The sequence below is a fragment of the Heteronotia binoei genome, chromosome 8 (assembly GCF_032191835.1).
Source record: "Heteronotia binoei isolate CCM8104 ecotype False Entrance Well chromosome 8, APGP_CSIRO_Hbin_v1, whole genome shotgun sequence".
In the NCBI taxonomy this organism is placed as follows: Eukaryota; Metazoa; Chordata; class Lepidosauria; order Squamata; family Gekkonidae; genus Heteronotia; species Heteronotia binoei.
The window spans coordinates 49,860,327-49,878,027 of NC_083230.1; the positions used below are offsets into that span (position 1 = coordinate 49,860,327).

The window sequence follows — 17,701 nt, forward strand, 5'->3', positions numbered from 1 at the left end:
TCTAATTTGAACTAAGGTTCTGTGTATTGAACTACCACAGTGGCACTTATTCTGCTGGGCACATAGCACTGTTATGCTCTTTATAAGGAAGCACCCTCACCACAGTTGACTTTCTACTGCAAAGATTATCTTCTAGGAGAATCTGTCTGCTGCTTGGGGTAGTTTTTCCCACCATAGGGAACAGTGGCCCTCTTTGGGTGCCCCTAGGATAGGAACCCCTGGTTCAGTCTTTCTGAAACTTCGGGGTTCTGGTGGGAAGAGGCACCTGATGCTGCCCTGTAAATTTTGGGCCTCTCCCTCAACCTCCCTTCCCCCAGAGTCACTTTTCCCACAGTGATTACAATGGAAAAAGTGACTGATTTTTCCCATCATAAGGGGGAAGAGCCAATTTTGAGTGTCCCTACAATTGGATCCCCTGGTCCAATCTTTTTGAAACTTGGAGGTTCTATGTGGGAGAGGTTCCTGCAGCTGCCCAGCAAATTTGGGGCCTCTCCCTCAAGCCCCCTGCTCCCCAGATGCAATTCATTCTACCCTATTTTGCCTTTGACTTCAATGGCCCATAGGGAATAATGGTGGGTTAGGGTCACCTTATTTGGATGCCTCTAGAATTGGACCCCCTGGTCCAATCTTTTAGAAACTTGGGGGTTCTGTTGGGGAGAGGCTCCTGCAGCTACCTTGCAAATTTGAGGCCTCTATCTTAACTGCCTTCCCCCCCCCCGGCACAATGCATTATACCCTATTTTGCCATTGACTTCAATGGCCCATAGGGTTTAATGGGGCCGTATATTTGGGAATAGCCAAATATCTCTTGTATAAATGGGAATAACTGAATCTGACATTCAGGAATATTTACCCCTCCCAAATATCTTGCCTCCAAATAACCCCAAATCTGGATATTATTGGATTTTATTTTATTTTTTGTTCACCCCTAGTTTCTATCAGAACTCTCTTAGCCCCAACTACCCCATAGGGTGTCTGTTGTGCGGAGGGGAAGGGAAAGGAGATTGTAAACTGCTCTGAGACTCCAAGTGAAGGGTGTGTTATAAATCTATCCTCCTCCTTATCATTATTATTAGGGTTTTTTTCGTAAGTTGTTGAATGTTTTGTGTCTTTTTTACATGTTGTGAGCCACCCTGAGCCTGCTTCGGCGGGGAGGGCGGGATATAAATAAAATATATTATTATATTATTATTATTATGAAGTTTTGTACCCCAAGGAAAAGATGTGATAGAAATTGGATAGGAAAATACAAGCAAATGATGGTGGATAAAATGAAATAGTCCTCTTGATCACTTCTTAAAAGGCTATCGACAATATAGGTTCTGTGTAGTTGACTGTCTGACTTCTTTTCTGTTCTCTCTTTTATTTTTTCTGTTGCAGGCCAGACGATGTACTGTTACAACGTACACATGATGAGTCAGTTCTTATGCACTGCTTCCTTTGGCCAATAGTTACCTTCCTAGTAGGAGTCCTCATTGTAATTCTGACCATTTGTGCAAAGAGCTTGGCTGTTAAAGCAGAAGCAATAAAGAAGAGGAAGCACTCCTAAATGGAGGACTCCCTTGAAGCAGAGTTGCAGGCAAGTCTGAAGTGCCAAATGCTGTTGATGGGCGCTTCCATGGTGCTTTTCCAGCAATGCCCATTCTCAGTGTATTGCCAGATGCTGGTCTTGCCAATGCCTGAAGATTAATCTTAGGTGACCATGCTGTGAAATGTCAGCTAGCCGCTTCTACCACTATGAAAGCAAATATGTTTATTGCACCAAATGATCTTAAGCTGCACCATACTGGCTGTACGGCACTGAATGAAACCTGAATGAAGTCTCCAGGATGGATTGAAGGATAGTTTCTGAAAACCCAAAGTATGGTTGATTTCATCTTAGCAAAACTATCTTTCTTAACATAATTTAAGCATTATAATTTAGTATGGAATATTTATTATTTCCTTTCTCATAGACTGTATTTCTGAAATATTAAAAAAGTGGTTGGTTTTTTTATTAGTGTGTGGTCTCATTCTATGAATGTGGTATAGTTTCTAGATAGGCAAAATAAATGATTGTGTTCAGCAATGACATTTGAGAATTTTAAAACAAGCATATCAGATTCCAAAATACTTTGATGATTAAAAAGAAAACATTAGAAATGAGCCAGTTCTCTACTGCTTCCTCCCTTCTCATATGGTCTTCTGTACAATGAAGACCTCGATTTAACTACTCTTCCCTTGTGGATCCCTGCTAAGGGTGGAAAATTCTACTCATTTTAGGGGACACGATTGCTCAGACCTTTAGGATTAAGTATGTTGTGAATAAAAACTGTGAAAACCATAATATTTACCTCCTCATGTTGGTTTTGCATAGCCATTCTTATCAGGAACAGCAGCTTTTCCTCAACCCAGAATCAGCAAGCAATATGTCAACCATGTATTTATTATGTGCAGAAACAATTCATGTACACTCTAGGGGAACAAATTTACTTCTCATCATAAAATTATGCAACATTTCCAGATGGAAATTGTTAATCTGGAAATTAGGCATATCTAGTTGCTGCTGCAATGAGTTGTATTTGAAGTAGACTGCCTGAATACTATTGGATGATCAGTAGGACTCTGGAATGCCTATTTTTCTATGACTTTTGCCCATTGTCAAGGACATCATCTTTCATCATGTTCACCATCCTAGGAAATCTGAAATTCTGCAGTCACTGTAGCCAAATGCTTACATAAATCATGAATGAGATGTAATTGACTCCCTTCAAATTGATTGGAGTTTTGCCATTCACTTCAGAGAGGTTGGGTTATAGCTTTAAATTAGCATAAATATATTTAATTGAATCAGTTTAATTTAATTTGACTGCAATTTTTTTTGTGCAAAGTAGTGCGTGGCTTATTCTTCATTATTTTTCTTAATTTTTCTAACAACTTTATTAAAAAGTATTCAATGTACAACCCTAGTTTACAATAAACATCAAATACAACAAGCATTACAGAATCGTTAGACAAGTGCTAAATAGCAACCAAATGCAAACAGTTACAAACAAATGGAAGTATAAAGGGGGAGAATAGTCTTCATTATCATCAGGAACTAAGGAGAGAGGGAAGATGGTACGCCACAGTTTCACACATCGATTGTGATTTTGGTGTGAAATACTTAACAATAGCTGGGACTATTGGTTGGAATGGGAAGATGTGCTATTTGAAAAACCTTGCACTGTGTGGTCACTTGAAGCCTTTAATTTTCAACAGATTTGGCTTCTCCTTAACCTCCTCTTCATAACAGTTGTATGATTGTCCCTTTAAAATGTTGGAAGTTCTCACTATTTTGTTGGGAGTTACCTGATTATATACCAGAAGATTAACTCAAAAATCACACAATCAGGGTTAAAGCTTATTCAGGAATCTTATCCATGTAGTTGTAGTGGTTTGTAATGAAAACAAAATGCTACTACATGGGAGCTGTAGCGGTTGCAGTGAAATCTGCCAAATCTGGATTTGAGAAGTGCTTGCCCCCATCTGGTAGATGACCGTTTCATACTAGACACTCAGTCCTATATGAAATGGACCTAGACCTGACCCTTGGAAGCCTCAATATGATTGATATGTGACAACTGTGTCATCACTGTGTTTTCTAGGTCTCAGGGATTTTGAATTAATATTCCAGAAACCTAGAGGACATCAGTAAAATAAATCCAGTTACCCCAGACTATTCCCTTAGTTACTTATGTATGCATCTGTTGTTCCCCATGCAGTGTGTATGTGGTGTATAATGAATGGTATATGTATACGTGTGTCACTGTGTGTAGGGGGGATAAATGTAAAAATGTCATGGATCAAGGATGTGATTTTATTTTAAAGGACCTAAGGAAAATAAATGTCCTTTAAAATTACTATCCCAAACTATTGATTAGACAAGAACATCTTTTTTCAGATTATTCCAATATCTTGCTATCAGGGCCTCTGTTCCATATGCCATAGTTCTGTTACCGTGACAACCAAGCAAAACATTCTAGGGCTTGCATTGTTAGACTTCACAGAACAGAAAATTGCCACCTTCTGACTATTTTGCCATTTGACAAATGATGGCAAACTTTTTTTTGTCTGTTGTTCTCAGTGATATCCTCTGAGCCTTACTCACTATGGAGACAACCCTTAAGATGCTCCACAATAAAATCCCTTTGGTTTTTTTGTGAAGAAGAAAAAATCTATAGATCAGGGGTGGCCAACGGTAGCTCTCCAGATGTTTTTTTGCCTACAACTCCCATCAGCCCCAGCCATTGGCCGTGCTGGCTGGGGCTGATGGGAGTTGTAGGCAAAAAACATCTGGAGGGCTACCGTTGGCTACCCCTGCTATAGATTTACTAAATAGTTTTATTCGACATGTACATTCAGCTCTACTAAATTGTCTCTATTTTTTATTTATTTTTGCTATGAAATCCATTGAGATAGAAGTGTTCAGCAGTTTCTCTGCAAAGGTAAGAAGTAGATTTGAGCTTGGGTACTTACATGAAGATTCAGGAAGGGGCCTCGGCTTGGTGGTAGAGCATCTCCTTGGCATGCAGAAGGTCCTAGGTTCAATCCACAGCATTTCTATTTTAACCATCTGGCAGTAGGTGATGGGAACGACCTCTGCCTGAGACCCTGGAGAACTCATGCCAGTCTGAATAGACAAGACTGACCTTGATGGACTGGTGGTATGAGTCAGTATAAGGCAGCTTCACATGTTCAAGGTTTATAGAATACTACAGCTCTAATAGGGCAACTTAAGCAGAGCTACACCCTTCTGAACACGTTGACTTCAGTGGCTTTAGAAGGGTGTAACTGCTTAGGAGAGCACTATTAATTTGTTAGACTTGTGGCTGAAGAAACCCATGGATTTTTGCAATCAAAATCTTTCATTTTATTGTTTATTTGATTTCCTGTTGATTGTTTTAACTTGCACTGTAATCTGCCTTGAGGCTCAGTGAGAAACATGGGTTATAAATAAAAAAATAATGGCTCTAAGGTAAATCACATACTTCTTTGGTGAGGGGTATATTTGCCTCCTGTCTTTTCTTTCTCAGGCAGGCACCAAACTGTCTTTGGCACCTCTAATTTCTCATGAAACCTAATTGTTAATTAACACTGACACCACTTTTCCCATCCACAGACTTAATATATTGGTGCAAGAAATGGAAGATGGGCACTTTGGTTACTGAGCACAGAGTGAGGACTAACTGATGAACAGAATACAACATGGATGGTTGGGCACCCTGATAACTCACCCTTAAAGAATGATTTATTTAGAACATTTGTGTTCCTTCTTTCTAGCCCTAGGGCCTTCAAGGTGGTAAAGAATTAAACATTAAAAACTAACTTTAAAAACAGTACATATACACATACATAAAACAACAACATACAAAGGAAAGAAGAGCAGTATGGAAATGCCAAATGAGACAAAGTCTTCATGCACTGATGGAAGATAATGATAGAGGTGGGTGGATGAAAGTCCCTTGGAAGGAAATTCCACAGTTTTGGTACCATGACTGAGAAGGCACTATCTCATTTTGCTGCCAATCTAGGCATTGACATCAAAATCACTGGTGTTAGGGTTGCTGAAGATGACTGTAATCGTCAGGAAGGTTCATATGGGAGTAGGGGGTCCTTGAAGTATACTGGTCCCAAGGGTTTTTAAAATCAACACCAGCATCTTGAATTGGGCCTTGAAGCAAATTGGAAGCTGTTGTAGATGGAACAAGAATGAAGTGATATGGCCCCAATTCAGCCAATATTACTATGGAATTCTATAGTAGTTGTCGTTTCTGGGCATTCTTCAAGGGCAGCCCCATGTAATTTAATCTAGATGATACCAGGGCAGGCACCAAAATGCTAAGATCTTTTTTACCCAGCAAAGGCCAAAACTGGTGAAAGGCATTCCTGATCCTGGGCACCGCTGCTATCTGCTAATATTGGCTTAAGAGAAAACATGTGATTTCTGTTAGGGATTTCTGTTTGAAATTCTATTTCTTTATCTCAAACACTGTGATGGATCACTGGATCAAATAATCACTGAGAGGCACTTAACATGAAAAATCAAAAACATATTTATTTCTACAGGGAAAGGGTACTGGGAGGTGAAAATAACAAACACTATAGAACTACATGCTTACACTAGAAGATTATGTGCTTAATGGAGGCTACTTCCTCCTTCTTGACCTCTCTGCCTGAACAAAGGAAGTCACCTGACTGACCAAACAGACAAAACAGGTTTACCCACTTCTAGACCCTGATTGACAGCAGTCAGTATCTTCTTCCTAAGTCATGCAGACAATAGGGAATCAGGCACAGTGTTAACCCTATAATGACTAGAACTTTAGAACATTGCAAAGGACATACAGAACAGATATATATTTCCAACATCCCTTCTCAATGTCTAATGTCAAAGTCATTATACATTCACTAGTCATTACTCATTATTCACTGTAACATTCACATCAACTAGATTCATCATTTCATGTAAATGTTCAAATCTAGCACAAGGTAATGGCTTTGTAAGTATATCAGCTACCATAGCTTCTGTACAACAATATTGTATCTTAATCAGCCCCTTCTGGTGTAGATCTTTCACTAGCTCACATTTAATACCAATAGATCTACTTTTGGCTGTTCTACTTTCCCCTTTACATATAGCAATACAAGCTTGATTAACTTCAAACATTACAATAGGTACAGGTTCTTTTATCTTGAAGTCTTTCAGCTGATGAAAAATCCATTCAAGTTCACTGCAGGCACTGGCTGCTGACACACACTCAGCTTCTGCTGTAGATTGTGCCACTATAGTCTGTTTTCTGCTAGTCCATTCTACAAGTCCATTTCCATAGAAAAGCAAGTATCCACTGGTTGATCTGTAATTGTACTATTCTTCTGCATAGATGGCATCCATGTATCCAACTAGTCTGGGATTCTCAGAAGGTTCAATGATTAGTCTTAAATCCATAGTCCCTTTTAAGTATCTGGCAAGTTTCTTTACTGCATTCCAATCATGGTGATTAGGTGAACTTACTTTTCTGCTCAATATTCCAAAAGTGGCTGTAATATCAGGTCTGGTAGTTTTACTCAGGTACAGTAGTTTTCCTATAGCTTCTCTGTACTCTCCAATATCTTTGAGTGGCTGACCACCCTGAGCTCTCAGGTATGCAAGTTCAAGAGGTATCTTAGATTCTTTACAGTCTCTCATGCCAAGAGATTCTATAAAGTCCATAATCTTTCGTCTTTGGCACAGTTGAAAGGTTCCATCCTCAAGTCTCTCAATCTGTATTCCTAGATAGTGTTTAATATCTCCAAGTCTTTTGACTTCAACCTCTTTGTTCAGCTTTTCAACAATGTCCTTAATGTCCTCTTTGTTCTTGCAGCTCACAACCAAATCGTCAACGTAAACCAGGATGTATTGATATTCTCCATCTTTGAGTCTAGTGTACATGCAGGGTTCAGCTTTCCCTTGCTAAAATCCTTGTTGCTGTAGTAGTCCAGTTTTTTTTGTCATACCAACTTTTCGCGGCCTGTTTCAAACCATACAGTCTTTTGTTGAGTTTGAGAACATAGTTCTCGTTGCCAGGGACGTGAAAACCTTCAGGTATTTCCATATAGATTTCCTCTGATAACTCACCATTAAGAAACGCTGTCTTAATGTCTAGGTGCTCTACAAGCATATTTCTAGATGATGCCATACTCAGTAGTGTTTTAAGTGTAGCACTATTGATAACTGGTACAGAAGTCTCTGAATAATCAGTTCCAAATTCTTGTGCATAGCCTTTGGCTACTAGCCTTGCTTTGTATAAGTCTATAGTTCCCTCATCTTTGTATTTTATTTTGTAGAACCATTTGCATCCAACAGGCTTTCTTCCTGCAGGTGGCTTTGTAAGAGTCCATACATCTTTTTCATAAATGGATAATATCTCTTGTTCCATTGCTTGAATCCATTTTTCCTTTTCTTCATTAGGTAGATCACACACTTGTTTCCAGCTCTTGGGTTCCTCTTTAGGTTTCACAGTCTCTATAGATCTCACAGTATCATAGTATCCATATTTCTGTGTTGCTTGTCTACTTTTGTGCTACTTCCTGATTGTCTTAAAATGAGTGGAGGTTCTGTCGCTCCCTGCGGTGCGGTCCCCGTTTCCCCTTCTGGTTCAGTAGAGTCTTCAGAAGGTAGACCTGCCAGTTCACCAGAGGTCACTATAGGTAACCAACTATACCAATTTTCAGAAGCATCATCAGTAACCTCAGGATCAGATTCAGGTACACAGGGTGCTCTAGGCAAATTACTGTCATCCACAAACACAACATTACAGTGTTTAGTCTTATTCAGCTTTGGATCATAGACTCTGTAGCCTTTTCCCACTGAGGGATATCCTACTATGCATCCAATCTCAGTCGTTGCATCAAGTTTCCCTCTATTTTCTCTAGGAACATATGCATAGGCTTTTGCTCCAAAAGTTTTGATATGCTTAAGTCCTGGCTTCTTGCCAAACCAAGCCTGGAACGGAGTAATTCCTGTTATTTTTGAAGGTATTCTATAATGAATATACACTGCTGTATTTACAGCTTCAGCCCACAGGCCTTTAGGTAATCCAGAATGCATGAGCATTGCTCTGGTCATTTCCTGTAACATACGATTACCGTAAGTCTTTCTGCACTCCCATTCTGCTGTGGAGTGTATGAGACAGTCACTTTGTGTTCAATCCCTTCTGCTTTCAGAAACTTCTTAAACTCATTATTGCAATATTCACCACCTCCATCTGTCAGCAAACTTTGAGGTGCATGCCCAAATCTGTTTTTAACCATGGCAACATATTCTTTAAATTTATCAAGAGTCTCATCTTTTGATTTGAGCATATAGACAGTGCTATATTTTGTCTTTGCTTCTGTGAAAACTGAGAAAAATTTATTTCTCCCAATTGAAGCTTTTATCCTGTAGTCTGGATTGCATGCCCATAAATTCCTTCAGACGTTTAGTCACATTCTCCCCTTCTTGCACTTGAAAACCAAATATTTTGCCCTTTAAATCATGAATAGTACTTATGGGAGTTTTGTTATATTTATCTTTAAGGCATTCAAGCATTTCTTTTGCAATTTTAAGAGTGTGCAGTTCAGGAATTTCATATGCCTCAATAAACTCTAAATAAGAGTTTTTGCAAAACCGTCTAGCCGTTTAAAATTTGATTTTTCTTGTTCATTATCGGTGCTTTTCAGACAAAACTCGGTCAGCTCCATAAATCTCAAGTCTTTGAGTTAGGAGCGAGAGCCAGAATGAGAAATTATTCTTAGTTAACTTCAGGGTACTAAATCCTATCACTGATAGGTTACTCATGGTACCAAAACCAAGATTTGCAGCGGCTGTTCCTGAAGACGTGGAAACAGAAAGGCCAGTGGCGCTTCTTTCTGGGTTTGAAATTTTTCACAGCAATAAGGCAGGGCAAGATTAAAGATTCTTCCTTCCTCACTGGAGAGAAAAGGCGACTGAATGTGCACACATGGTTGCAGCAAGGATCTTCCAAGGTCTCCGACATAATCCACAGAAAAAGGGTTAAAAAGCTCCAAAAATTCTCTTTCTAGTACATCTGAGGCTTTTAGACAAAAGTAGCAGCGTTTCCAGATCAAGACAATCTGAATTCAAAGCTCATTTAAGTCAGAACGCTCTCAGTAATAGCAAGAGAAAAAAAAAGATGTTTTAAAATTGAGGCTTGTCTGCACAGCATAGCAGCTTTTTGCCTATTGCTTTCTAAATGCTGTCAAAGGCGATCCAGATCTCAAAAAATCATTTAGAGTTCAAAAAAACAGTACATGCTATAAGCAGTTTTGTAGCAAGAACAACAGTCAATTGCTACCAATTTTGTTAGGGATTTCTGTTTGAAATTCTATTTCTTTATCTCAAACACTGTGATGGATCATTGGATCAAATAATCATTGAGAGGCATTTAACATGAAAAAGCAAAAATATATTTATTTCTACAGGGAAAGGGTACTGGGAGGTGAAAATAACAAACACTATAGAACTACATGCTTACACTAGAAGATCATGTACTTAATGGAGGCTACTTCCTCCTTCTTGACCTCTCTGCCTGAACAAAGAAAGTCACTTGACTGACCAAACAGACAAAACAGGTTTTCCCGCTTCTAGACCTTGATTGACAGCAGTCAGTATCTTCTTCCTAGGTCATGCAGACAATAGGGAATCAGGCACAATGTTAACCCTATAATGACTGGAACTTTAGAACATTGCTGAGCAGACAGGTTAAAACGGATAAAAGGAAGTACTTCTTCACCCAAAGGGTGATTAACATGTGGAATTCACTGCCACAGGAGGTGGTGGCGGCCACAAGTATAGCCACCTTCAAGAGGGGTTTAGATAAAAATATGGAGCACAGGTCCATCAGTGGCTATTAGCCACAGTGTGTGTGTATATATAAATTTTTTTGCCACTGTGTGACACAGAGTGTTGGACTGGGTGGGCCGTTGGCCTGATCCAACATGGCTTCTCTTATGTTCTTATTGCAAAGGGCATACAAAACAGATATATATTTCCAACATTTTTGTGAGGAGTTTCTCTTTGTCATGTCTTAGTATGCTGCACCAAGTCAGGGTAAGAAGGCAATATAAAGAGGTCAACATTTATATTTTTTAAAACAGAAAATCATGAGGCTTGATTTGAGATGTACCACAGTGGGTGGTTTCACAAAGAAGATTTGCCCCGACCTAGCCCCGCCTCCCATTTGGATTAAAAGTGTATGAGCACATCTGTCCTCCGAGCTGCACCTGCTCTCACCCCATCTCCAGACACCTCCTATCCACATCAAAAAGCTACCTGGATTTTCCCAGTATCCCCCTGAATTGGATGTAGGTTGCATAATTGGCTACTGTCTGAATGCTCCAGGGCGACTCATAAGCGGAAGAACTGTATGATCATGCTGAGCCATTTCCGGCAAGGTCGGTGGGGGCGGGGTTTCCCTCACCCCTCTCCTAGGTGTGCTTGTCCGCTTCTCTGATGGTGCACACACACAGGGGCCTTTTTAAAGCAGACAACGCTTTCTGCATTGGGTCCATGCTTGAGCAGGGATAGCAGTGTGAATGGGCAACCACCCACCCTGCCGGGATCCTGTCACTTCAGCAGGGGCTGTCTGATAGCCCAGAAACTGTTCAAACTGCATCGGATTTTTTGGCAACAGGATAAAATCGTGTCAGTTTCACACTGTGAAACCAGACGGTGGCTCAGTGGTAGAGCATTTGCTTGGGAAGCAGAAGGTCCCAGGTTCAATCCAGGCAAATAAGTGTGAAAAACCTCAGCTTGAGACCCTGGAGAGCCGCTGCCAGTCTGAGAAGACAATACTGACTTTGATGGACCAAAGGTCTGATTCAGTATAAGGCAGCTTCATATGTTCATATGTTCAACTGCAGCTCCATCCACTGACTCATTTAATTTAATTTTTAGTTCTAGTATACTACTTAATCTATTTCCTTTTTTGACCCTCCATTTTTGATATCCCAGATATAAGGCATCCTCATTTATGTACCATTATCTTGAAGAAATCTTTTTATTGCATTTAATTTCAAACACATCCCACAGAGAATGTGTCTCATTTCAGACACAACTAACTCTTCTGATTTTTCTGTTTTATTCAATATTTATATTGCCATTACTTTGAAGAATTCTGCCTCAGTATACTCTCCAATGCTCAGCATTATTAAAGGATGTGGATTCTCTTTCATGTATTGCAATTAGATTTCATTAATTTTTATATCCAAATTCTCTTAGCTTTTTATTGCTCAGTTCTATAAATTTGATAAAGGACATGATTTGACTGCTTTTCAGAAATTCTGTGTATGCTAAATTTAAATCTAAGTGCAGAGGAAAAATGAATTAAGATATTAATTTTACCATTTCCAAAACAAATGCAATTCTAGCTTGAAGGGGATGGATTTAATAAACATATAATATAATGGTTGATACATAGTTGTTTCAGAAATAGTCATATTTTTTTTGACCTGTTTTAGCTTTAAGAATGGGACCACAACAAAGAATTGGCAGAACGTCAGTTCTCATGATTGGGGAAGAGTTGCATCAAGAATTGGAGGCTTCAGCCATTTTGTCAAGAACAGCTACATTAAGGCAACATTAACATTCGAAGGCCATTTATTGGTACCATTAAAGCCTGCTGGTTTCTTGTAATAAAAGTCTGAAATTTTTTTAAAAGCCTGCTGGTTACAGATAAATGTAAGTGTATTAATGTTTTGCAGTTAGCACACAGTATTGCTGCTCCTATCTGAGCAGTCCATTCTGAACAGTCAACATATATGTCAAACAACACAGTGTTGAACAACACATAAACTAACAGAGGTTAAAAGAGGACCAATTGCATAAGGGTACTGCATTCTAAAGGAGAGGGGGTATATGGACAAGGAGCATACAGTAACCACACAATCCAGCCAATACATCCGAGAGACTGTATAGTGGTAGACTTGCCCAAGACACCAGACTGCAGCATAAAAACAGCAACTGTGGTAAGGGTGAGCACAACTGATGTGTGGGATGTGGGAGGTCAAAGAAGAACCATCACCAAATACCTGATAGCGTTATGCTGGAATCCTGAATCGAAGGGGTTCAACAGGGCACCTCTGTGAGATTAATACATATCCTTCAGATCATTGGGATTAAATAGCTATATTTTTACAAGTGTTAATAAAAATATGTATTTGTCACAATATATTCTGTATCCAGTGGGGTAAATCATGCACCTTCAGAGTCCTTTCAGGCTGGGGAAAAAAAAAAAGCAAGTGGGAGGCTGAAGCCCTTTCTCCTTGCTGTGCCATGGTCCTGATCCCAATCAAGGAAGGGCCCAAGGGCTTGGGAAATTTGTTCCTTCACACTTGATGTCTGACTGTCTCAAAGTCAGATCTGCGAACCAAGAAACCACACATTGAAATTATTACGTGTAGTTTACCCTATGACAGCCCTGTATGTCTGAACTGGCAGCAACTGAGCAGGAAAGTGCTCTTGGAGTCATGGCTAGTAGCTTTATGAAGATGAAGACAGTGGGGAAAAGGGCAAATTCTATTATATGGATTGTCAGGAAAGTGGCCAAAAACAAAACACTATAACATCCTAGTCTTGCTGCATTTTGAATACTATGCAGTTCTGTACAGTTCTGTACACTGTACCTCAAAATAGGATTTTTCAGCCCTAGAAAAGGTGGGGAAAATGACAAACTGATCAAGAGGTTGGAATGCTATCCTTATTAGAAATTGTTAAAGCATTTGGGACTTTTCACTTTAGAAAAAAAGATGACTGTGGTGAAATATACCAAAAGTTTATAGCTAGAGATTTTTTCCTCCCTATTTGAAGATATTGGAATTTGGGAGTAGACTCAGACAAAAGAATGCAGTTTTTCATACAATGTGATTACCTTGTGGAACTTACTGCCACGGAATATGGTAATAGATGCTAGGTAAGATGGCTTTAAAGGGGGTTAAATTAATGGTGTGTCAATGTTAAATCACCAGGATCACTGAATAGAATCTCAATGTTTGGAAGTAGTATACCTTTGAATGGGCAGCTGCTAGAGAGGCAGCAGTACCTGGAAAGATTGGGGAAGCTTGGTCTCTGAGCAACTGCTGTTGGAAGCAGGATATTGAGTCGTGTGATGGACCATTGGTCTGATCCAGCAGGATTCTTGTGTCTGTGTTGAAGCTGGTTAGGCTGAAGCTCCTAGCAAGTCTGTGTTTCTCTTTTTGTAGAGAATAATTTATCTTGTTCATATTTTTTATCCAATTGTGTGTGTTTGTCTTTAGTCCAGTCAGCTTCTCAGAAGGGCATTTTTAAACCCAAACCGATAGGAAACATCAGGAAAAAAGATTTTTGGAGGTTGAACAAAAGAGCTAAATTATTTTCTTTTTCTGTACAAGCTAGATAACAGTACAAAAGAAGCAATCATGCTGTTATAATGGCAGGTTCCCCAAAAGAATGAGAAAATGGTTATTCATGAAATCCCCTGTAAACTATATTTGTAGAGATTAAATGAAGATCAATAAGCGCATCTGCCTCAGCAAGGGATATATTATTTTTTCCAAATATCACCTGGTGTAATGGATGCATTTTAAAAGTCAAAGTACTTGTTACTGAAGGAATAATAAAACTTATGAGGATAACTGCATGAGACATGAGCTATTATACAAGGAGACTCCCATAGAGTCATTTATGTAAGAAACTTTTGAACGTGTGTTTACATCTTGCTTACTGGGTGGGGGAGTGGGTTTCTACAGTTAACTAATATGGGAAACCCAAGTGAAGGGAGGGGAAAAAAGAAAACTTCAGCAAGTGACTGGACTGAAGGGACATTTTCCTCCCAAATACCTCTTTCTTAGCAGGCAGCAGGCCAGAGGGGAGTAGTGGGAGGAAGGGTCCCCATTCCCCTTGCAAAGTCTATGCTGGAGTTTGAGACACCCCATGGACAAAAATCATGTGGTTCAACATTAGGAAGAACTTCCTAGCAGTTAGGGAAGTTTCCCAGTGAAACAAGCTTTCTCAGGAGATGGTGGGGTCTCCTTTTTTGGAGGTTTTTAAGCAGAGGCTAGATGGCCATCTGACAGCAATGCTGATTCTGTGAATGTAGTGCTTGGCTCTCAGGGCCATTTCTTACAAGCCCAGGTTAATGCCAATCTCCACTTTGGGATCAGGAAGACATTTTCCTCCAGGCCAGACTGGCTGGAGATCTTGGAGATTTTTTACTTTCCTCTGGACATAGAGCAAGGGTCACTGGAGGAGTGGGGTGGGAGGTAGTTTTGAGTTTCCTGCATTGTGCAGGGAGTTGGAGTAGATAATCCTTGAGGTCCCTTTCAGTTCTATATTTCTATGTTGTTGTTTTGGTTTTTTTGTTTGGTATTTGATCTGGATACATGTGAATTTTTCATATGCCTTGTCAGATATTGTATTTGAAAACTTGTATAATTTGTATTGTATATAGCATTATAGTGTACTGTTCTATTATTGGTAGCATTGATTTAACACAGGTGGGAAATATTCACTGTTTAGGTGGTCTCTAGGTGGTTCGTGTTACATTTACATACCTATATAATGAACTCTTTTGTACCTTGCATTTTGCTTTTCCTGGTAGAACAGACCACTGGCTAGACATCAATCTGGTCCTGGGAGAGTCTTTTACTAGCAGCAAACATTTATTAAGCAAGCCATTCCTTCTAATTCATTCCAAATTTTTAGTGCCAATATGGTTGTCTTGAGAATGAAGCTGCATTTTTAGTCCAGTAGTGCTTTAGTGCTGCCCTCTGAATGTATTAAACTCAGTTTTATTATTGATCTTCATAATGTGTTATGTTAATAAACTATAATTTGCTGTAGAAATAGGATTATTTTGCAAATAATAGTGTGAAGCCTAACTACAGAAACCATCACAGAGTATCACCAAGTTACTTACAAAGGGTAGCTAAGCTGGCTGCAGTAGAACAGCTAGAATGGAGTCCAGAAGCACCTTAGAGACCAACCTGATTTTGTAGGTTTGAGTTTCCAAGCTCTGCTCATCAAATACCTGATGAACAGTGCTCTAACTCTCAGATGCTCATATTCTGAAAATCTTGTTGGCCTGTAAGCTGCTACTGGACTCCATTCTAGCTGTTGTGCTAAGTTACTAAATGTTGATAATAAAAACATAAGAGCAGCCCTGCTGAATCAGTCCAGTGGTCCATCTACTCCAGCATCCTGTCTCACACAGTGGCCAGCCAGATCCTCTGGATGGTCAGCAAGAGGGCATTGAGGCCAAGGCCTTCCCGTGATATTGCCTCCTGGCTCTGGGATTCAGGAATTAGTGCTTCTGAATATGGAGTTTTGCCTCAGTTACCATGGCTAGTAGCCATTGATAGAATTATCCTCGATGAAGTTATCTAATCCCCCTTTAAAGCTGTTTATTCCGGGTTCCCCTTTGGAGCCCTTTTTAAAAATTGGCATGACATTTGCTGCCCTCCAGTCTCCTGGTACAGTTTCTGCTCCAGATTTTTTTTTTTTTTTTATTCTCACACATAGAGCAAACTACAAAAATAGCATATCTCTCACCTGGTGTAGCTGGTTGCTTGTGCAATGGTAAAGACAGATTTTACCACTCATCACATTTAGGAATTTGATGAAATGTGTGGTTCCATATGTGGTAAAATGGTTATTTCTGTGTTAGGATGTGACCAACAGGTGGCTTCCAAAAAGACAACATGTTCATGATGAATAGTCATAGACTAATTGTTTTCAATCCAATTTAGAAAGGGTTGGATGATCTATTTCAATCAAAATTAATCTGTTTTTAATCCATTATATTTCAAACTAGCTGCCTAGTGGCTTGGTCTATTACTCTAAAGTCTTTTTATTCATATGAAAACATAATGCCTTTTGACAAACTATATTTGTTTAATTTTGTGGAGTGAGGAAGGGGGATGTTGTACTCTTATAATGGAGTTGGTCTTGGCCTGGCCCAATATGCATTGCACCAAAGATACTGCAACCATCTTCTTATTTGTTTGGGCACATCCTTTATCTGAAAAGCTGAATAACATTGGGTTGGATCTTACTGTTCTGTCTCAACAGACTCTTCCTGTCAGACACTGGAAAGCTTTCATGTTATGATGTGATGCTGTGTTCAAACTGCAATGTGTTGCTTGACCTAACTGACTCCATTTTCTAACATTTGCTACTAACCCCAAATAGAAACCTTGCATATCAAAGTAGAAGTGAAGCTGTTACTAACCCTAATGTGAATTCCTGTCCTTGGTACTAACAAAGGCAACCCTTTGAAGATAAAATGCCTCAGGGACAGCTAGCAGAGCTGTTCCCGTGAGAATGGGAACCACGAGATAAGGGAAAGCAAATGTGTGAAATGTATCACTATAGTGTGGGAATGTAGATTTGTTTAGAAACCCTTTGATGTGCCTCTAGTTAAAACATCTATGCTCTAGGAGAGAGTATCAGTTCCAATGTATCCATGCTCAGAAACCATGAACTATCAAATAAAGTCTTAACATTGTAACAAATGGAAGTCTGCTTAATTTGAAGTTCCATTGTCTGACACTTCCTCTATGCTGACTTACATTGTAAACCGGTTTTGGGCCCACGGCCCTGAAACCCAGAACAATTTACCAGGCAGAGACTTTTTGCTCAAAGTCCAAAAAGGTTTATTTGTAAAGAAAATCACATTTGCAATTGTGAGAGAGATATCTCAGGCTAAAGCTGTCTCTCTGTCGTTTTAGCCCAAGCTGCTGTTTTTTAAAGCATTCCCGACGCAAACCCCCCTTCTCTCTGCCCCTGTGACCAAACAGGCCATTAGCAGGGTGCACAATCTAACTCCTCCCGACTGCGAAGCAGCACCCCCCTTCCCTTATATGAAAGCACCATACACAGACACGTACTACTGCATTAGCTCATCTCTCCTAAGTGAGTCAAATTCCACACTAATTGGCTAACTCTAAAGTTTCTCTTCCCACAAATTGGTGGGGCCCCCTCACAACCTGCCTAGCAATAGATACGCATGCTCAAAAGCATCCTAAAGCGTTCTGTTTCAGCAAACTCTCCCCCTCCCCTGCATTTTGCACTTTTTATCTTACGGTTCCCAAGGCAACTCTACTCCCGTCCTTGGCTTAAAAAAAACACCTACATGTTAGAACAAATGGATAATGTTCATTCATTCAA

At 39.6% G+C, this 17,701-nt stretch overlaps 1 protein-coding gene across 1 annotated transcript in view; it reads left to right on the forward strand.

Moving 5' to 3' along the window:
* The window catches only part of KCNMB4 (potassium calcium-activated channel subfamily M regulatory beta subunit 4), a 43,341-nt gene extending 41,522 nt beyond the window's left edge, over positions 1–1,819 (forward strand). The window contains exon 3 of the mRNA XM_060244559.1: positions 1,381–1,819. Within this exon, the coding sequence (XP_060100542.1) occupies positions 1,381–1,549 (169 nt within the window). The 3' untranslated portion in view covers positions 1,550–1,819. The remainder of the gene's footprint in view (positions 1–1,380) is intronic.
* The last annotated feature ends 15,882 nt before the right edge of the window (positions 1,820–17,701 follow it).